Source organism: Littorina saxatilis, linkage group LG1 (genome assembly GCF_037325665.1).
Source record: "Littorina saxatilis isolate snail1 linkage group LG1, US_GU_Lsax_2.0, whole genome shotgun sequence".
Classification (NCBI taxonomy): domain Eukaryota; kingdom Metazoa; phylum Mollusca; class Gastropoda; order Littorinimorpha; family Littorinidae; genus Littorina; species Littorina saxatilis.
Genome location: NC_090245.1, coordinates 59639711 through 59662666, shown reverse-complemented (window position 1 = coordinate 59662666; position 22956 = coordinate 59639711). Strand labels below are relative to the sequence as shown.

The 22956-nt window shown below is 41.6% G+C and overlaps 1 protein-coding gene across 1 annotated transcript in view; it reads right to left on the bottom strand.

Annotated features, from left to right (window-relative positions):
* LOC138975693 (uncharacterized) overlaps positions 1-16488 on the bottom strand; it is a 67026-nt gene extending 50538 nt beyond the window's left edge. The window contains exons 1-6 of the mRNA XM_070348438.1: positions 16424-16488; positions 13994-14232; positions 10249-10449; positions 7246-7683; positions 5646-6318; positions 898-1038 (exon numbers count right to left, since the gene is read on the bottom strand). Coding sequence (XP_070204539.1) covers positions 898-1038; positions 5646-6318; positions 7246-7683; positions 10249-10449; positions 13994-14138 — 1598 coding nt within the window. The 5' untranslated portion in view covers positions 14139-14232; positions 16424-16488. The remainder of the gene's footprint in view (positions 1-897; positions 1039-5645; positions 6319-7245; positions 7684-10248; positions 10450-13993; positions 14233-16423) is intronic.
* Between the last annotated feature and the right edge of the window lie 6468 nt (positions 16489-22956).

Here is a 22956-nt window from a genome sequence, read left to right as displayed (position 1 = left end):
TCTGAAAATTAAATATATAAAAATTATTATCAAAATTAAATTGTCGAAATCAATTTAAAAACACTTTCATCTTATTCCTTGTCGGTTCCTGATTTCAAAAACATATAGATATGATATGTTTGGATTAAAAACACGCTCAGAAAGTTAAAACGAAGAGAGGTACAGAAAAGCGTGCTATCGTTCTCAGCGCAACTACTACCCCGCTCTTCTTGTCAATTTCACTGCCTTTGCCGTGAGCGGTGGACTGACGATGTTACGAGTATACGGTCTTGCTGCGTTGCATTGCGTTTACTTTCATTCTGTGAGTTCGACAGCTACTTGACTAAATGTTGTATTTTCGCCTTACGCGACTTGTTATTCATCATGCCTCGCAATTAATTATCACCTCAATCCTTGCCTCCAAGATTGTTTGTTTGTTCGTTCATGGGCTGAAACTCCCACGGCTTTTACGTGTATGACCGTTTTTACCCCGCCATTTAGGCAGCCATACGCCGCTTTCGGAGGAAGCATGCTGGGTATTTTCGTGTTTCTATAACCCACCGAACTCTGACATGGATTACAGGATCTTTTTCGTGCGCACTTGGTCTTGTGCTTGCGTGTACACACGGGGGTGTTCGGACACAAAGAGGAGAGTGTGCACACAAAGTTGACTCTGAGAAATAAATCTCTCGCCGAACGTGGGGACGAACTCACGCTGACAGTGGCCAACTGGATACAAATCCAGCGCGCTACCGACTGAGCTACATCCCCGCCCCTTGCCTCCAAGAAAAACAAATCGTGTTAATATGATATAAGGCATGTATACATGCACACAAACACACACATTACACATATATGGACATGTCTTACAAAACATAAACAGACAAGCATGCATTCACACACAGATACCTCCCTGACCTTCTCGCCTGCTCTGCTTTCACATCAGCCTCTGGCATTTGGACATTGATACTGATAGTTTCATGCTTAGTCTCAGGGACGCACTCTTCCTTTGTGCGAAGTGAAATATGCGCATCTACCCTCTCAGGGGGCAACCCTTCACTGAAAAGCAATTGCACAAAAGTGGTGTCAACAGCACTGATACTGACACAGACATATGTAGGTATATGTGAATACTGTTTTAAGGAATGGCAGGCACAATTTTCATTCAACATTGTAGCTCTTCTACTGTCTGTTGATATCAGCTAGTATTTCAAATTTGGATACTTTTGAGACAGGTGCCTTGATCTCCATGGAATTAAGCGGCAGTAAATCAAACTTGGAGACTACATGGAATAACCTAGTTTTCTAGGTTGTAATTGTAGTGACTTATAAAAATAAATGAAGACATTGTTTATATTAACCCCTTCACTGCCCACCCCGTATGTAATACGTGGTCATTTTTGGTTTGTCGTACGCCCATAACCGTATCTCATACGTGGGATTTGTGTCACCAACATTTCAGGACATTTCTGAAAACTAAATGGGAGGTAACCACTGTCCAAGTACTTGTAGGGGTTCTAAACACAGTTCTTTCCCATAGACCGTTCGGATAAGTTACTAAAGTTGCTACCATGTTCTACCACGTGTTGAAAACTGTGTTAGCATTCTCGCCATTCACAATGGCGGCTGAAAGTCGGACCTCAACTCGTAGACCTGTTTTCAAGCGATACAGTGTTCTGGAAGCTCTACAAGAAGTGATTTATGGATTACCACACAGAAGAATACTTTTATGGGCTGTAATGTGAGTACCTGATGTTTGACACCAGTTTTAGCAGTGTTTTGTGTGGTTTTACGTGCTGCAATACAGTCACTGTGTGTGTGTAAGTCCGGAAACTGTAATTTTTGACGAAAATGGTCATTATATCAATTTTTACTATAACAATCACAAACAAAGTCCAATGATCATGTCATCCTATAATAGCCAAGGGTATAAGCAAAACACATGCCAAAGATCTAAGAGATATCTCAATAAATGATCGAGCAGTGAACAGATTAGTGAACCTACCGAAGAAAGCAAAATTTTGCCCTGGCACACAGCAATACCAAAATGCTGTTATACTGTGGCAGTGAAGGGGTTAATGGTCACACTAGACTGCCTTTGCTATGGAAACAGCCGCCATATTGGATTTCTAGGAAACGGTTTAACAGCGACATCATACATCAGAAATGCATGATATTTGGCACAATGATACACATAACTTATATCTGCAATCATAAAGAACGATTTTTTTTTACTAAAGACTACAGTTGAATTTAAATTAATTTTTGTAATAAGGATTAATGAATTTCTAACCACATGATAAATTCATTCATTCTTATTACAAAAAATAATTTAAGTTCAAATGAAGTCTTAAGTAAAAAAACTCGTTCCATATAATTGTAGATATAAGTGATGATCATTGTGCCAAATAGCATGCATTTCTGATGTATGATGTCGCTGTAAAACCGTTTCCTAGAAATCCAATATGGCGCTGTTTATGCCAGTTTCCACAGCAACGGCAGTCTATGTCCTTCGCACATTTTTCATTTCTTTCTATAAGTCACTTCAATAACTACCCAGAAAACAAAGTTGGTCCATGTATTCTCCAAGTTTAATTTTGGTAACTTTTAGTGCCTCACATTGCCTTGAAGAAGCTTATTGGACTGGAGCAGAATCAGTCATACTGTAAGTACCTTGACCTCTACTAATTCTTTAGCAGCCCTTTAACACTTTCGCGACGGGACACTGATAAATCAGTACCAGCGCTGACACGCCCATGGACGGGACGCGCATTTTTCAGTACCAGCCATAGAGGGTACACGACTCGTGATTGCTTCCCGGTTTTTGAAGCTTGCAAATAAATTGAGTTGTTTCCCTTGATACACTTGGCGTCCCCTTCTGCCATTTGCAAATCCGCCTGATTTGTGTGCGTTTTTGAGGGAAAAAAATGAATCAAAGGCGAGCCTTGTCTCGGGAGGAGATTCTCCGGATGTTGGACCTAGAGGATCCCGTAGAGCATGATTCGGACGTATCGTTTTCGCCTCACGAAAGCGATACAAGCAGTGAAAGTGAGGAAGCAACAGTCCCGTTGTTGCTAGTACGAGTCGGCAAACTACACGTGGTAGGCGGTGATACTGCTAGACGAACATGTATCTCGGAATCGTGCAGGAGCTATGGGGGCGTGGCAGCACTGATAACAATGGATGGCTGGAGCCTTCAAATCCTTTTGGAATTGTTCATAGGTGTACAGTTGGTACTTTGTTGTGAAAATGTGACTTATATTCAATATGGATTACCTAGACATCATTTGGTGAGTGTTACAGTTTTGTTTCATTTGAGTCAGGATGCTGTGAGTGAATGCGTGATTTGCTTGTTTTTTTCTTTGTACTGTCTCCTTATTTCTGTGTACAATGTTAACAATATTTCAGCTAATTCATAGGTTTTACACCTTGTTTGGTTATAACATTATTTATAATACTTTCTGTTAAAAAATAACTTTTAAAAAAAGCAGTAGAAAATAAAACACACACAAAAAAACGTTAAAAAACACAAATTATCCCCCTTTCACCCCCCTTTGCTAAAACAAATCGCGTGACAAACTTATAAATAGCACGACTGAACTGGGCATCCATTTTTGAATTAGTACACAAAATTTGGTGGTGATTGGACTTAATTCAAGCTTGCTAGACAGATTTCTTTACAGTTACTGATTTTTGGGAAGTTTCTTGGTGGCAAGCTTGGGCAGGCAGGACGTAAACGCCGTGGCAGTGCTAGTCACAATAGTGTTAACTGTCAAAGAGAAGTAAATATACAGAGGTTAGTAGCAAATGCAAACACAATTAATGCCTTATAACCAAAAACACCATTCAGAAGCCTGTTAATTATTAAATCATTGTCAATCACATTAGAAAACTGTGTACCCACCTGACGGTGTTTTATGTCCTATTCCAACCACAATATCATTTCTAGCTCACACTACAGTACATAGCTTGCAAACACACGTTACCTAGAAAAAAAAGACAAACAAAGATTATGAAAATAGTCTTCTTCTTCTGAGTCCCTGAGCTTAATTAATACTCTCAAAGTCAGTCCTTATCATGAGAGTTTTGTGCGTCACACCATTTTTATCCTGCCATGTCCTTTCCCAGGGTATGCGTGCTAGGTATCTGTTTCTAAGTGCCTGGACTTTCCCTGGAAACTCAGTATCTTAAAGTGCACATCAGTCTTTTTGCATGCATTTGCACACAAGCAGATGGCATAATGCTGTTCGCTTAGAATCTGCACTGAACGTTGACTTGAAAATTCAGAAAAATCCCTCGCTGGGCCTGAAACCCGAGTCAATAGCGAGAAACTGGTTACAAAGCCAGCGTACTACCAACTGAGCTACGGACCCACCCAAGGACATCTGCATCTCCAGTACCAATGCAACATGTAGCGGCGCTGGCCTTGAAATCAGTTTGTCACTATTGGCGTGGGTTTGAATCGCAGGTTCCGCGAGGAATTTATTTTCCAGTCAACATTGTGCAGATTCTCCTCTTGTCCAAACACCCCTGTGTGCCGCATAATAATACATGATCAATATCCAAAGGTCACAGAGAAAGTCTCAGGTCTTGGAAACACATGTGCAGGCAGAAAAAAGAAGAAATGGATAGCGACATACTATAAGGCAGCTCACTTTTTCCATGAGGGTTATCTTACAGGACAACATGATACCTTACCTTACCTTACCTTACCTTACACACACACACACACACACACACACAGAGTATACATATTTTGTTTAAGTCTACAGGCTCACTGATGTGAACTTAACTGAAGTCCTGCTCAGTTACAATTAAAAAAATGCATACTTCTTCTTTCATGGACTGAAACTCCCCCGTTCCCTCATGTTTTTGCACGAGTGGATTTTACGTGTATGACCGTTTTTACCCCGCCATTCAGGCAGCAATTACGCCAATTTCGGGGGAAGCATGCTGGGTATTTTCGTGTTTCTATAACCCACCAAACTCTGACATGGATTACAGGATCTTTTCCGAGCAGGTCTGCACATAGTTGACCTGGGAAATCGGAAAAATGTCCACCCTTAACCCACCAGACGGCCACGATTTGAACTCACGACCTTCCGATTAGGAGGCCGATATCTTATCGACTACGCAACTGCATCTGTCTAAAAAAGGCATACAATTTTGTTTGCAAGTACAGTTAATATTGCAGAATGATGTACTGTTTCCCGCATGAAACAAATAATGTGCATCACAGTGTTGTTCCCAGACACAGAGGACAAAGGGTCAGTTGGAACTGGATTCAAAATAATATCGGTCAAAATACCCTGGCTACAAAAAATGCTGGTTAGAAGAAGCCCCACATATCACAGCTACCAGACATTCGACCAGCCTTGGGTCACAACAATGCTTCAGATCCAAACATTATGAATAAGTGTCCGAAAACCGAGGCCTGGGAACTACACTGGCATCAGTTTTATAGTCCCTCATGCAAGTCATGCTGACAGTGCAATTCTGGCAAGCAAGACAGTGACTTTGGCAAGCCAGTTGAAAACTTTCAGATCTCAGCACATATATATGCATTCACATAAACACTACACACTCTCTTCTTCTGTTTCCATTTCACTTAATCTTTGATATTTTCAGACACATTGAAACTGCATTGCATGTACTGTAATACTTACTATCCACTGCTGTAGTCTTTGTCGCCAAGATTTGGCGCACTTTTCTGTATTTTCGGGAATTCTTGTTCAAGTGGTTTCTCTCCTGCATCCTTTGTTTTTTGATCCAATACTTGAGTATTGATACCTGGTTTAGGATCCACTGAAGGATGATAACCCGTATTTTCAATCAAAGCATGTGCGGCTACAGCAGATTGTCCTAAATGTGGAAACTTTAGATTACCGGTAATTCTTTTAGGAATATGCTCCAAATCTCTGCTTGACTCTTTACCAGTCAGAAATTTGCTAACACCAACTGCATCAGATACTCTTGAAGTTCTTTTTGTACCAACATGATCTCCTCCAGGTACTAATTCACCGTTTGTATCACCAACTTCTTCTGGAACACGTATATCAGTTTCTGATACTGGGCTTGACAAAGTCTTTTCTTCTTTCTCCTGGCTTTGACCTGGTTCAGTTTTTGCTATGGATTCAGATACCTGCTGTTGACTCTTGTGTTTTTCAAAAGAAACACTCTGTATTGTAGACTGAAAATCAGACAATGACTGCATCAATTGTGTGATGACTTTCATATGCTCTCTGGCGATCTCTTCTTGGCCTTTTCTGAGCTCCTGTTTGATCGAGTCAGTCATCTTCTGCAACATTCGCTCCATATGCCTGTGATCCACAGATGCCACTGAAAAATAACAAAAGTGTTAACAAAATAAATCCGAAAACAGAGAGACTGCCAACATTACAAAATTCAGAATAAAAAAACAAGAAAGGTAATTTGTTGGAACGTTTGTTAACAAACAAAAAATTATAATTAAAATCCTTTCAAACACACACATGCGCATGGATGCCGACATGCGAACAAAAAAAAGAAGACACACATGCATGCACACTGTTGAGGAGATAACTGCTGCTATACTATTAGGTAGTATGCTAACGAATAATTACCCTTGGTTAATTATGTATGCAGACATGCGTATAAAGAAAGTATCTTCCTTTTCCTGTCTACACACGATGTCGGCTGTCCTTCTGTATGAATGACTATAATCTGCATCCATCTGGTATATTGCTTGAGACTATAATAATTCATGTAATCCTCAAACAACTTAAAACCTTCCAATCGGCCTGTTTTTGGAGGATAATCTTTGTAAACAAACAAATAAATGATGATGTATTTCAACCACACAGTCCGGATGTTGTGGGTTGTGGACGACCCATATGAAATTAAAAAAGGAATTTTCTGTTTTCCTGGTGTTTATCCTTATTCAAATGGCGTATACGACCCATTCTCTGCAAAGAGGTGGGAGAAAGTTTATCCCTAATCCAATGGCGTGGTTCGTGTATGACACATACTTTTTACGTCAATTCTTTCTTTAGAAAGTATGGGTCGTACACGACCCACATCATCCCGACTGTGTAGTCCAAAGTGTGATCCGGTGAAGTCTGTGTAACACAACACACAGACACTGACACACAGGCACAGACAGACAGACAGACAGACAGACAGACACACACACACACACACACATTAACACAACACAACACACAGACATAGACATGCACACACAAACACACACATACATTGCAAACACATACACACAAACAAACAAACCATTTCCAGACTGTTGACAAATCAGGGGTATGGGGTCGCTCATCTCACAGCCATCCTCCTGGTCAGGAGAAGACTGACACTGCATCACTGTCCATTCCAGCTGTTTCTCTCTCACCCATTCTGGCAGCAAACCAAGCAGAATCTCCCGTATTGCTTGGGGGTTTTGGGTGGCACACTCAGCCTCTTCCTCAGAAGAATGTTGTAGGATGAAGACAACTGAGCCAGAGTCAAGTCCTAGTAGCCTTATGTGATGCTTAATGAGTTTTTCAAGCACATGACATAAATCTTTGCGGTTGTTTCCTTTTATAATGGCTTCAAGGAGACCTTCTTTCAAGCTCAGCAGTCCTTCCTTCATTGTTACCTTCCAGGCTCGCATCCCTTGAGCGTAAATTTCACCTCCGTTCCAATCAAATCTGGCCAGACACTTCAGAACGACCTCTGCAACACATTTTTCAGGTGCTATTCTTTATAAAGCAAAGGTATTTGAAGGTATTTGAAGCTGAGGAAAGGAGAATTGTGATCAATCATGAGACAGGCAACTAAATAAAATACCCCTTTAAAGACCAACAAAGGAGGGGTCTTAAAATGAAGTTAAATTGACAGAGGTTTTGAGCAGAAAATCTAAACAAGAAAGGTCTTAAAAAGGAGGAAGTCTTAGGTTTCCACTGTACACAAAAAGAGAAGCAATGGAAATTTATTCCACAAAAGGGGTACAACCACAGCCGCCCCCCACCCTCCTCCATCCTGTCCATGGCCCCCTTTTCCTACCCACAAGCTGTTCCGGTTTGTTGATTCCACAGAAGTGCAAAGAGAAAATGTCGCCAATGGTACCCCAATTGTGTCCTATTAGTAAACATACTGTACAAAAATCAAAACATTCAAAAGCCACAAACAAAACTGTGCATCAACATTCTAAGGTCATGCATAGCAGGTTTCAAGGTGAAGTTAGCACCATATCACAAAGGAGAATTAATTCCCCCCTGTTCACCTGTACACTCGATCTACATCAAATCACACCAAATCTACATTAATCAAAGACAAGTAACCCAGTTCACATTCTCTCCATAGATTCCATTTTTAGTCATAGGACTTCTTCTTCTTCTCGATCGCTCAGACAGGGACTCTGGAACTTCTGATGAAGTCTGCAGTACAGCGAAGACTCTGCATGGTGCCGAAGATCTTCTCCTGAACTGGTGTGTCAGCAGACCATGTTTCTGCTCGTAGTTTCTGGTGGATTGGACAGTGTTGGAGGAGGTGTTCCGCTGTCATGTCTGCGATGCCACAGTGGCATACAGGCGTGTCCCCAATGTGGAATTTTGAGAACATGTGGTGCCTGAGTCTGCAGTGGCAGTCATAGGACATACACTGTTGTGCCATGCCACAGAAAAACTATGGAAGTTTGTTATCTGTGTCCGTTGTTGACATGAAAAACCTGTGCCTGGCACCTTTTATCAATCTGGATGCAGACAACCTCCCCCTTACAGAAAAGGTCGCTGCAAGCTAAACAGATCGATACAGCAGGTCGCAGGTAGTCGCGGGTTCCCGCAATGATGTCGCAGAAACTCTAGTGTTACTTTGGAGTTGACAGCTCAGTAGTTCCTAGACAACAAGGCTTAAGCCGTGACCTGGTCGCAGCAAGATTTCAAAAACTCAAGGGTATATATGTTACAGTAAATTCATCAAACCAGTCAATTTGTAAATTCACTCCGTAAATTTACCAATTTACTGAAAAACTCAGGAAATTTACAAATTTACTGAGTTTGACACCCAGGAAATTTACAAATTTACTGAAAATTTCAGTAAATTTACAAATTTACTGGTTTGATGAATTTACTGTAACATATATACTTACTCAGTAGCTCGCTACAACATCGCACCTATAGCCGTAATGTTGTCGCAAACTAGAGCAATCACATGGTCCAGCTAGCTGGCTAGTGAGCCGAGTGCTTTATCTTAGTCAGCCATATTGAAATAGCCCAGGATGAAGGTATGTCAACAGGTCTCTGCATTTTAAAGAAGTTTTACAAACTATCTTGAGTATTAATTATGATTTTTTTTCTGCAAAGTTTATAAAATAAAATAAATCCAAAAACAAAGAGACTGCCAATGTTCCAAAATTCATTTTGATTGTTTTTTGATTGCAAAGTTTATAGTTAAGCTCTGGTCTGTAGTAAAAAAAAATTAAAAGAATGTTCACACTTACAGCACTGAACTGTTAAATACAGGGATGTTACAATACTATCTACCTGCTCGATCAATTATGATGTGTACTGAGAAATATACCATTCACAAGAATTACAATATGTACATGCAGGATTTTAGTTTTATTGATCAAGTATAAAAAAGACAAAGAGAACCTTTAACAAATGGCAAAGTGGCTGAAGTATTATACAAATGTTTGGAATTAGCAAAATCAGTTCTTAAATTACAGTTACAGACCTGCTGTACCTCCACTGCACTGAGTGAATTTTGAATTTCAAACCTGCTTTAGACTTGGCCTATCATAAGCACATCGCAGCAAGCTCGACGGAAGGTCACGCCTAGCTGCGACTAGGTCGCAACAAGCTCGCTGGAAGCTTGTGGCCAGGGCACTGGGACATCACGGCTAACCGCGACTAAGTCACAGCAAGCTCGCGGGATGGCTCTGGGACATTGCAGCTAGCTGGGACCAGGTTGCAAAAGTTCACGGGTATGTTGCAGCTAGCCACAAACCTAATTTGCATGGTAAATTACAGCCGCAGCGATGTTGCTGCAACTTTGCTGGGAGCCTCGCCACAAGGTCTTTTTTCCCCCACCCCTTTTAACATCACACACAAATGCACATATACACAAACAGACACATTAAACTTAGGCAGTATTAAAAAGAAGGCTGTAGGAGGTGTTTCAGTGCTTTCACTGAACTAAAATCCCACTTGCGGCATTTTGAACATTTTGTAGAATGCTTGACAGTGGCTTTTATTCTGAGTGTGATTTGTTCCAAAGATGAACAACAATTGTCCATACCTTTCACCTTCTCGCTGTCTGGATTGTATTCCTCCTCAGCCATGGCTTGAATATCTGTCTTTCTGATACGCATATCCACACGAGCATAGTTATCGCAGATCCTGACAGTCTCTTTATGCCCAGTGCAGATGAATGCATTCGTCTGTGTCCAGCTAGTGACCCTGGAGTTCTCCTCAAGGTCATGTCCACAGTCAGAAGCAGCTGGATGACAAGTTAACGTTACATGTTAGGCCTTAAAAAAGTGTGCTTAAGGTAGCCCGATCTAACCTACTTTTTCCTGCTGACAAAAACTGTTTTTTAGTGAAAACTTTTTTGTTTGAAAAGAAAACACACACACACACACACACACACACATGAACACGCACACAAGCAGGCATGCATGCTTGCACAAACACACACATGAACATGCACGCACACACACGCATGCACACACACACACACACACACACACACACACACACACACACACACACACACACAACGGAGAAAGAGCGAACCTGCCGCAGACTTACTATCAACTATAATTCAGCTTCATTGACTTTAAGAATACATGTATTGGACTTAATATGATAATTCAAAACAAGTCGCGTCAAGCGATATGAAAACATTTAGTCAACCTGTCAGCCTTAAACTAAAAGATCCACTCTGAAAACCTGTTGAGACTATTAAAACCTGGCTAGCCGAAACCTGTAAACCGAGACAAGTACAGCTGGTCTCAGTGAAGCTTGCTAACATACATAAGACTTTCATTTGCACAAACCGATTTTCTTTAAATTTGAGTATATTTCAGAGTAAATATAACACATAGATCTATTTATGGATTCAGGAATTCATTAGAATTACAATGCAATCATTTTTTGAATCTGTAAGCAAAAATGTGATTGTATTGACAACCTACATGAACAAACTATATTATCAATTAATATTTAAGCTTCAGAGCTGAAATGCAATCCCATAGTCAAAGAATGTACGTCAATCATTTTGATTGGAAAATGAAGGCATGACTTAACTTTTGTAAAAAGGTGGATAAAATCTCACCAAGACACTTATAACAACAAGAGGCGAAGCCTTCAAGGCTCACGTAAGAAATAGACAAACAGTAACACAAACTCAATCACTCCGTCACACATACACACCCACACACACAGTAAGCTTAGGTGACGACTGTGCAAGAAAGAGAGACACTAGATCTAGATCTGTCTGTGTCTGCATGTAGCCTACTTACAGGGACACGACTGCCAAATAGTCTCGGCCCGCTCAAAATAACAATGACCGAGACCACACACACCACGCGAGAGAGAAAGACTACAGGGAGGCATGCCGTCATGATGCATTAATTGACGTCAAACACTTTTGACCGTGACGTAATCTTATGCGAGCTTTATCCATAGTCTTGGATAACCACTCACACATAGACTCGGAAATGTTAAAGTTTCTACCACAGACATACACACACACGCACACACGCACACACGCACAGACAGACAAAGTTACGATCGCATAGGCTACACTTACGTGAGCCAAAAATGAAGAAAAAAAATTATGGGGATATCATCTCAAAGAACTTGTATGTAAAGTTTCATGGAGATCTGTCCGGTAATTTTCCTGGAATCGCTTTACATTTTCATTACTTTATTGTCCCATAGCTGGAAAATTCGGGTCGCTTCCTCCCAGTGGAAAGCTAGCAGCAACGGAGTCGCGCTACCCAGGTGTCTGCGTGTTTAGGTGTATTCAGCCACCTGCACTTATGACAGAATGACCAAAGTCTTTTACGTGCCATTGTGGTGACACGGGGGTGGGACATGGCTTCCGTCTCTGGGTCTGCACATAAAGTTGACCCGTGTCCATCCCAGGCCGAATTCAAACCTGCGATCTTCCGATCACAAGTCCAGTGCTCTACCAACTGTTTGTTTATTTGTTGCTTAACGTCCAGCCGACTACGTAGAGCCATATCAGGACGAGGAAGGGGGGGATGAAGGGGGCCACTTGTCAAGCGATTCCTGTTTACAAATGCACTAACCCATTACTTGTGTCCCAGCAGGCTTTAGTAAAACTAAATTAATACCTACTGGAAGATTACCAGTTTCCAGTATGTTAAAATAGGCTTAACCTATCTACTGCTGGGCTTACATCAGAACACTAACAGATTAAACTATACATGAATCGCGAGACAAGCGGCAAGAGAAGAGATTTTTTGGAAAAAATACAGGTGAATGAGCAAGAAGGCAGAAAAAAGAAAAGAATTCATGAAGAAAAAGAGAGCATGACAGGAAAGAGGAACCAAAAATCTACCTAACAGCAAACTAGAAAGCTCCTGCGGTTCCAAAAACAGGAGGGGCCTTTAATTTCATAACCGCAGTGCCCCACTGCGGGATGCTCTACCAACTGAACTACCGGGCCTACACACACACACATACACCATCACCCACATCTCCATTCCCAGTACATCTGTTAACATTAAGTCAAAATTTGACTAAATGTAAAATTTAAAAGTTACCTACCTCCCTACCTACCCAATTAATGTTTTGACAAGCTGAACTAACCATCCATTTTTTTGTTTTTTTCCTTTCATAACAGCACAGTGCCAAGTCAGTCATGACACAATCCTAGTCTAACATGCTGGGGATATTTTGATTAAAATCAAATTCAAATTAAAAGAAACATGGTTCCAGCTGATAAAGTGTGACTGCAATCTGTTGCGAAAGTGCTTGAACTTAAACGTTGAATATTGTCCTCAATCGCCAACCACTACAAGTTCTTATTAACAAGTATAAGTTACACTCTTCAAAGAGCTCATTTTAATAGGTTCTGAATCAGTCTCGCAAGACCCCCTGGTATGGTTCTCGAGACAAAAAACCAACAAACAAAAAAAAAATGTAACAGGTATAAAAATCACGCACAAGTCGAAATCTTGATGGGTTATTCAGGATGGACACATGATGAATACACAGGTAACCTATACTTTTGGGGAGCCCTAGGATCATGGCATGCCACACTCGTTTCCCTCATAATAAACTCTCCCCTCTCCCTCCCCCCATCAAGTTATTTTTCTTCGTTTTCCTCTTCTTCTTCACTTTATTTAGGAACTAATGAAGTTGTTAGGAAACGCTGCCGTTGCTGAACTTTGGTTCAGTTTTGTGTGTTGCATGTAGTTGACTTATTTGTACTTTGTGGGAAAGTACCGATATTATATTTTGTAAACACAATATTTATGTTTGGACGGGAATGCAGGTGAACTTTCTAGTCCTGTCAAAACAAGTAGTTTACCACGTTGTTTTGAGTCGTGGGTTCGTGGCGTTCGCTCGGATTAAATGTGTCACTTTTTTTATGTACGTCACAGAGAATGTCACTATTCTAGTCCATGGACAGTTCATCTAATTTTAGTTGTATCATGTTCGGTCTGGAATATTCTCGAGATTGAGTATTTACTATATAGGCCAGCGCGATTTGTATGTTAAAAGGCTTCTACTTTGAGTTCTGCTACGATGTGCAGTTGTATGTATGGAATGCTAAATAAATCCTCGAACTCAATTTGACGAGTTTTTGTCTGCTGCTGTGAAGACGGGCCACGTAGAATAAAAGAACACAACTATACGACATTTGAGAACTTCGTCAATCTCAAGTGTCGTGTAACAGAAGTAAAGTAAGAGGACGACATTAAGTGATGCAAACTGGCTTTAAAGTTATTCTGAACAAAACAAAATAACTAGGTGAAAGCATGTCCAACAGCGTACAGATTGCATACCTGTGCCGTCCTCAACAAGGTCCTGCTCATCAGTGACAATGTGAACATGATTTTCTATTATATTGTGTGCAAGGTAAACTTTGCTAGCACTGTTGATGTTAACCACAGATCCTGCATCAGCCATTGAAGTCTGAGTTCCTGCCATTCTGAACAGTCATGTTCTGGCTGCCGTTGCTAATGCCAAGATCCAATGGTTGTGGCTAATCTAAATTAATTGGCTCTACTAGGTCTATCAAGATCTGAAAAATAAAACAGAAAATCAATGTTAGAATACACAAACAGTTTATATAACAATAAAATTATGTAAAGAAAAAAACAACATTAACAGCAGACTTTATTTTGCATGCCTCTCAAATAATATTCAGTTAATTAATGTGCGCCAGTATGCTAAACAAATAATTAGGATAGACTTGCTAACAGGTGTCTACACTGAACAAAATGAGTTGATTTTTGCACTTCACACTTCTACAGTGGTCATAGTTGTAAACTTTTCACAATTGACGACTGATTAGTTGATTGGACTTGTTCAGCTTTGGTTGCTACTACAGGGAGCATCTCGTTACTCCCCCGTATCGTTACTCCCCCGTATCGTTACTCCCCCGGCTCGTTACTCCCCCGGCTTGTTACTAACCCTAACCCTAACCCTAAGGGGGAGTAACGAGCCAGGGGAGTAACGAGCCGGGGAAGTAATGAGCTGATCCCGCTACTACACATTCAGCCATCACTGATTTATTTCCATCACCCAACCCCCTCCTTATGCCTGTGCATCAATATCATGTGTCAATACGTATCACGTTATAAAAACCACAGATGACACAAACACTGTACTGTAAAAACTAAAATGCACACACACACATTGATCATTACCTGCTTTTCAGACTTGGTCGTGTGACAGACGTTTTCTTCCACACGAGATTAAGTTGATGTCTAACGACGTTAGAGTTAGACATCAACTAATCGAGTGTGGGCTGAAGAAAACTCTGTCACACGACCAAGTCTGAATAGCATTTATGTCTCACAGCTTCAACAGAAGAGAGAACAAACACATTTTACGTACTCATGCTTTGACAAGGCTAACCACTTCCGCCATTATTGTGGAGAGATCTATACTTCTTTCACGGAAGTGACAGAACAACTATATGAATGACGTCTCGGTACGTGCGAATGACGTCACAGTCATTATCTTTTAATTAAAGCATCAATTTTTTGATGACGTCTTTCTGTGTCTGAATGCGCGAATAGTTTGTTCTTAACGCTCTCTTAGTCTTCTCTGTACACATGTCAACTCTGTCCTTCATAATTCAAACTGATAGGCCCCATGAGCGAGCCACTTTCCAATGGCAACTAAACGCGCGCATGGAAACAGTACTGCCGTCTGGGATGCCGTTTGCAGTATTCTCCGTATTGAAGAATTTTAAAAGAGAAGAAATGAATTAAAGCAAGAGAAATGAAAGCCATGTGTGCATTTTTGGGCTTTTGGAGGGACGATTGCGAGTTTGACTCCGTCCTTGCCATGCTCCAAAGCGCGTAACATACAATCTTGCACACGTTTGCTTTAGTATGAGCGACAAAGAAGGAAAGCGTGAGACATACTGAGATTTTTACCCGGTAACTTGGGGACAGGATTTTCTTTACTCCAAAAGCTGACAGCTGGTAACGGTATAAACTATAAGCTGAGTTGGATGCACCTCTTGACACCTCTTGACAAAGACACCTGCCCACCAGCTGCTCTAGCTATCTCTTCATCCCAAAACCTTTCCTATGACGTACTTGATCATGCACTATAACCATGACACAATGGAACTTCCTTGAAGACCTTTCCCTTCTGCTTTAATTAACATTTGATTCATAAAGGTAGAGACTGTACAAAAAGTATCTACAGTTTAAGACATATATATATATCTATACTGGTAATGCCACATCAATATTTTCCTCTTGTGTTATTCCAATCATACCAAATCCATAATACTTTCCCTTGAAGAGTTGTAAGCAGTCAGTGGAGTTATTGTTGAAGAATGTAATACACTTTTGACATTGTGTACAGCAGTATCATACACAGTAATTAGTATCGTCAGTCTAATATAATATATCTATGTCTATGGTATCTTGCAAGGAACTACACAGGTTAGTACCGTCATTGTCATGACGCTATCAGACATTACAGTTACATTATATTTTGAGAGACAAACTACCATGACATAATGTATTGCTCTTTCTTTGCTTTCCAATGGCGTGTCACTATACTTAGAAGAAACTTCCTTCACAATCATGTCTCAGAAACGTCGACACACTGACGGGGGACATGCTGATGCAACATCAAACATGATTTTCTTCAGTCTGTTGAGATTCGCTTCCATTCAAAAAAGTTACGTTTCAATCGCACAAAAGAAAACGTCAAATTGCCATTTTAAAGAGCAAGCAAGAACTTACCGTCGTGGCCAAACAACTCAGCAACACAAGCTATCACACACCCGCCATTTTCTACGGAATCCCCCATTGTCTATTTTTAGCCCTTCATGACTAGCTCGTAACAAACTTCCGCCAGATAAGCTTACTGTGCTGCCATCTTGAACACACGGCCAGTACAGTTACACGGTACTGGCCGTGTGTTCAAGATGACTGTGCTGCCCACAGGCACATGCACCAGTTTTAATCAAACGCCATCGCAAAATATTACGTAGATATGTGCGAGGGAGGCGGAGATCAAAACTTTTTAAAAAAAACATCAGTTCAAAAATCGGATTCATTCCATTTTTCTTAGTTTTTAAATGATGTGCTTCTGGACGCACAAGGACGCGATATCCAGGTTAGTGAAAATCACTGACTATTCAAGATAGTCCAACATTCCGCTATTGCAAGTTTATTACATTAAACTGAAGTAAGCACAAGAAGCATTGCTGGTCTTTTTTTCTTCTTAATCAAATCCTTTAGACAGACATACAAAACAAGGAACACTGGGTTTTTTCATTCCAATTATTCCTGGAGTCTTCCCCCTGGGACTTGAACAGTTGATAAACTGAGTAGGTAAGGAATTTTTAAAGTTTAACTTTTCTGGAAGAACCAGGCGTGCTAGGGCAATAGATTAACAAATTAGAGTCCATGTGCTTTTTTTAAAAAATAACGAATACAACTTGAAGATGTGGTATCAGGCTTTAAAAAACTAAACGAAACAAAAACACCACTGAATAAATTACAAAGATTCTACAATTGGGAAAAAAAAAGAATCAAAAGATCACATTCCAAAAGTCCAGACTGAGTCAAAGATTGCTTAATCAAAATGTCAATCAAATTGATTGAAAAATAAGGTCACCGCAATGCAGCCTCAACTGTTATGTAGCCTAAAACCAGACACGACGTCAGTCATCAAAGATATATAAGGGGGGAAAAAGTTCGGTTATTTGTACGGAAAAACTCCTTAGTGAAGTTTCATAAACATCTGTCTGGTAGTTTTACACACATACACACACACACACACACGCACTGACGCGCGCACGCACGCACACACACACACGAACACACACACACACACGCACTGACGCGCGCACGCACATGTACACTGACACTGTCACACACACACACACACACACACTCACACACACACACACCAACACACACTCCAAAGGAGAAACAATAAACAAGTTCGTTTCTGAATAAGTATGACGTACATTGAACTTAAACCATGATTACAGCCAGAAAGGAAAACTCTACGTACCCAAATCGATTGTACGGAGGCGATATATTTCCAACCATAGATTCGCCCCTCCACCAAAAAAAACATGTGTTCACAACGGAAGTTTTGGGTGTTGTGAAATAAAGTTAAATTAACTCCCTTTCTCGTTTCATTTTATTTGTATTCTCTATAAAGCTTTGCTCGTTTTTGTCTGTTAGTACATGTGGTGCCAATGCAAACGTCACAGCAATTAATTTCATTAGGCTGTTCAGTTTGTCATGTGTATGCATCAGTTTAGATGTAAGCATTATTGACTGAACAAGGCACACGGAAACGTTCTATCCTGTATGTGTCCTGCCTGTGTCACAGTCATCCAAGATGCATTTTTGTCCCAAATGTGTTTTATGGGAGAAAAATGCATTGTGTTCGGAAAGTCCTTGGTAAGTGGTAGATAGGGGGCCCAAAGATCTTCTAGGCTATATACGCTGCACGAAGGTTGCGAAGAAGTCCTCATCACCCCAAGCATTTTGCTCGTCAGTGCCGTGTCAGAAATAGCACTGAGTACATACAAGACACACACAGAGAGAAATATTCACATGAAAAAGTGATGACCAGGATGGCAAATTTGCTGAAAGAAAAACTTGAAGACAACCGCCTCGCCTGTCCATTAACAGAAAAAGCTTGTCCTCTCCTGACACTCTGTATCCGTCTGTTCCTGAATATTTGGTTGCACTTCACACTCAAAGAGAGCTGCAGGTCTTTCGGAGAGATGTCAAAAAGGCAAAACAGAAAGGTGCTGAAAGTGTTACACCAGTGACACAAGAACACAAAGGCACATCAGTCACAGCTAGGGAACTTGTTAGATTAGAGATAGGGTTTTGTTTTGTTTTGTTCTCTTGGGGCTGTGTGTGTGTGTGTGTGTGTGTGTGTGTGTGTGTGTGTGTGTGTGTGTGTGTGTGTGTGTGTGTGTGTGTGTGTGTTGACATTGACGCCCTCAAAACTGGTTTGTGACGTCTCTGTTGCAGCAGTATGTGTCTTTGAAAATTGACAATCCCAGTGACAATAGTGACAAGACGAGTCTTGAGAGATACTGAGAAAAATGAATTGTCAATCAGGTCAGAAACAATAATAAAACCCAACCACGAACTTCAAAGCCAGACACGTTCAGTTAACTACACATTGTTCTAAGTCAAACTAAAATTGTCTTACCAGTTTACTCTCAATGTCTTTTTCTTGTGAGACAGTTCTAACTTTTAGGATTATATATGATACTAGATGAATACCCGGCTTCGCCGGGAAGAAGTAGAGCCGAATACACGGCTTTGCCGGGTGAGTGGCGCACCGTACGCGTACGCCGGCTTCGCCGGGTGAGTGGCGCACCGTACGCGATTGACGCCACACGAAGGAAGGGAGATAAACGCGCAAAACACTGGAGAAGATAAGGAAGAGTTACTGGGAATGGATGTACAGAAAAACCATAAAAACCAAAATCGGTTCAGCGCTGCGCGCTGAGAGCACGTGTTGAAAATTTTCATCGACCAGATTGTGTCCGGGGTCTACCTGAATATGCCCACCAAATTTGAAGCAGATCCATCGAGAACTTTGGCCGTGCATCGCGAAGTGACAGACAGACACACACACAAGCCGTATATAGATATAGATAGAAGTCGAGTCACTGCGTGAATGGTTCTGCAAACATACTGATGTAAGTTGTTACACGACACTTGAGATTGCCACAAGTTCTCAAACGTCGTATAGTTGTGTTCTTTTATTCTACGTCGCCCGTCTTCGCAGCAGCAGAAAACAACTCGTCAAATTGAGTTCGAGGATTTATTTAGCATTCCATACATACAACTGCACATCGTAGCAGAACTCAAAGTAGAAGCTTTTTAACAGCGTGGTAAACAACTTGTTTTGACAGGACTAGAAAATTCACCTGCATTCTCGTCCAAGCATAAATATTGTGTTTACAAAATATAATATCGGTACTTTCCCACAAAGTACAAATAAGTCAACTACATGCAACACACAAAACTGAACCAAAGCTCAGCAACGGTAGCGTTTCCTAACATAAGTACTTTTTTCTTTGTTTGAAAGTGCATGTTTTGTAAGGAAATAGCGTCCGCTTATATTGCAATAACCCTTCTCACAAATTACGTCGAACCTAAAACCGCGATTTCCACAAAGTAACACATGCCTTTTATTAATATTAATATTTGTTGTTTTGAGGTATGACGACAGGCGCTCCACAAACTGGCTCGGCGTCTCTCCAGACAATGGCTGGCATTCGCGGAAGCGTTGACGGTAGCCCCTTTCAGTGAAGTTGTAGCAACGCAACAGAGCTTCCTTCAGTACATCATAGTCTCTGGCGTCATCATTTGAGAGTCTAGTGTAGACCTCAAGTGCTGCCCCAGTCAAATGTGCGCTGAGTAGAATCGCCCAGTCGTCGCGCTGCCATCTAGCACTCTCAGCGAACCTCTAGAATCTTGCAAGGTAGCAGTCGATCTGGTCCTTCCCGTCAGCGAATGCTGGAAGTTTCGGTGCCCTGTGTAACATTTGCTGCTGGTTATCTCTTTGGCGTGGTGCCGCGTGCTCATTTTGAACACGCACCATTTCTGTCTGAAGCTCAGCGCTTCGTCTCCATTTCTACCTGGAGCTCTAAGCGTTTCAGCTCCATTTGCCTTTCTTCACGCTGTGCTTCTCTTTCTCTTTCTTCACGCTCACGCTGCGCTTGTCTTTCTCAGTTCACGCTGCGCTTGTCTTTCTTCACGCTCACGCTGCGCTTGTCTTTCTTCACGCTGCGCTAGCAGTCGTGTCTGGGACTCGACGAAATCCGTCAGCTGCTTGCCTTTCAGTCCCAGTTCAACTCCTTTTGCCCAGAACTCAGCCATTCTGGTCTTTTCCGGTGCGTTCGTCTGTATTCTTTCACAGCCACGAACGTAGACGAATGTAGTCTTCTAAAAGAACACAGTCTCTACTGCACCTCCGATGCTTCTCTCGTCGCTGGTCACCTTCGTAGACGCAGGCTGCCACCCTCCTCGTCGTACGTGACGGCGCACACTGCTCACGATACGTACACGACGTACCCCAGTCGTATTTCGTAGTATTAATGCACTAGCTCCGCGACGAAGTCCGTCTCGTCCAAACGGCAGCTAACCTCTGTAATCCCGATACACTCCGGCGTCGCTCACCGTACCGAGCTGCGGCGATTACCAAACTCTTCACCAGTCACACCGAATCCACGGTTCCGTAGTCTCAATACTGATCCCTCAGGATACACCCGATTGATGGCTACCTCCTGTGACTGTCTTGACACTGGTCCTTGTTGCTGGAAAACCCTTGGCGTTAAACGTAGATCCTTGGCTTGGCCCCCAATTGTTACACGACACTTGAGATTGCCACAAGTTCTCAAACGTCGTATAGTTATGTTCTTTTATTCTACGTCGCCCGTCTTCGCAGCAGCAGAAAACAACTCGTCAAATTGAGTTCGAGGATTTATTTAGCATTCCATACATACAACTGCACATCGTAGCAGAACTCAAAGTAGAAGCTTTTTAACATTCAAATCGCGCTGGCATATATAGTAAATACTCAATCTCGAGAATATTCCAGACCGAACATGATACAACTACATTATATACGAACCGCCCATGGACTAGAATAGTGACGTACATCAAAGGTGCCGACGCCCCTAATCCGAGCGAACGCCACGAACTCACACTAAAAACAGCGTGGTAAACAACTTGTTTTGACAGGACTAGAAAGTTCACCTGCATTCTCGTCCAAGCATAAATATTGTGTTTACAAAATATAATATCGGTACTTTCCCACAAAGTACAAATAAGTCAACTACATGCAACACACAAAACTGAACCAAAGCTCAGCAACGGTAGCGTTTCCTAACATAAGTACTTTTTTCTTTGTTTGAAAGTGCATGTTTTGTAAGGAAATAGCGTCCGCTTATATTGCAATAACCCTTCTCACAAATTACGTCGAACCTAAAACCGCGATTTCCACAAAGTAACACATGCCTTTTATTAATATTAATATTTGTTGTTTTGAGCCTCTATGCTGGGTGGTGGGGGGTGGTTTGGGCTGGATAGGTAAAATATTACGATTTTTAGCATAACAAAAAAACAAAAAAAAATTCTAATAGATCCCTTGACTTTGGGGTAGCGCGACTCTGTTGCTGCTAGCTTTCCACTGGGAGGAAGCGACCCGAATTTACCAGCGACGGGACAATAAAATAATGGGAAAAAATCAAAAAAATCTAATAGATCCCTTGACTTTGGGGTAGCGCGACTCTGTTGCAGCAAGCTTTCCACTTGGAGGAAGCGACCCAAATTTCCCAGCGATGGGACAATAAAATAATGAGAGAAAAAAATCTGATAGATCCCTTGACTTTGGGGTAGCGCGACTCTGTTGCTGCTAGCTTTCCACTTGGAGGAAGAAGTAATGGAAAAAAATATCAAAAAAATCTAAGAAATCCCTTGACTTTGGAGATGACAAGAAAATATCGGGCGCATTTACCAAGTGCGACATCTTAGCGTAGCCTAGAACATCTTTGACTGAATCGTTTTATGGATTTTCTGTCCCAAGATTCTCAGTTCTGGTCCTGTCCACATGCCGCGCTATACTGCCAAACGCCCTGCAACCTGCCGATGCATGGAGGGTATTAAATCCTCTGCCTGTCTGTTTCAGTTTCCGAGTGTCTGTCTCTCACTTGCTCTCTCTCTCTCTCTCTCTCTCTCTCTCTCTCTCTCTCTCTCTCTCTCTCTCTCTCTCTCTCCTCTCTCTCTCTCTCTCTCTCTCTCTGTCAGCGTCGAGGCCGTGACATGTCGAAAAATCAAACGGCTGATTTTTCTATAACCCTCGTAAAATCAGTAAAGATCTCTCTCTCTCCGGCCCTCCCCCCCCCCCCCCCCCCTCTCACACACTGAGTCTCTCAGGCTCAGTCTGCCTCTCTCACTCACTATCTCTCACCGTCTCACTAAATCTCTCTTTATTCAATAGTTTCTCTTGAACTCTCTCTGACTCTCTCTCTCTCTCTCTTCAGTTCTCTGTCTCTGTCTCTCTCTTTCTCTGTCTCATTGTCGGTCTCTCTGTGTGTCTCTTTCTCTTTCTCTCTCTCATGTCCAGGGGTAATGCAGAACATTATCGATCTGAGTTAAAGGCACATTATACGGTTTGGAGGGAAGCTGATCGCGTGCTAAGCCAGTGTCGTGCGCCTGTGGTTTGAGACGACTGCCCACCATTTTTCGTGTCATCCTATCTCTGAGTCACACACTGACCG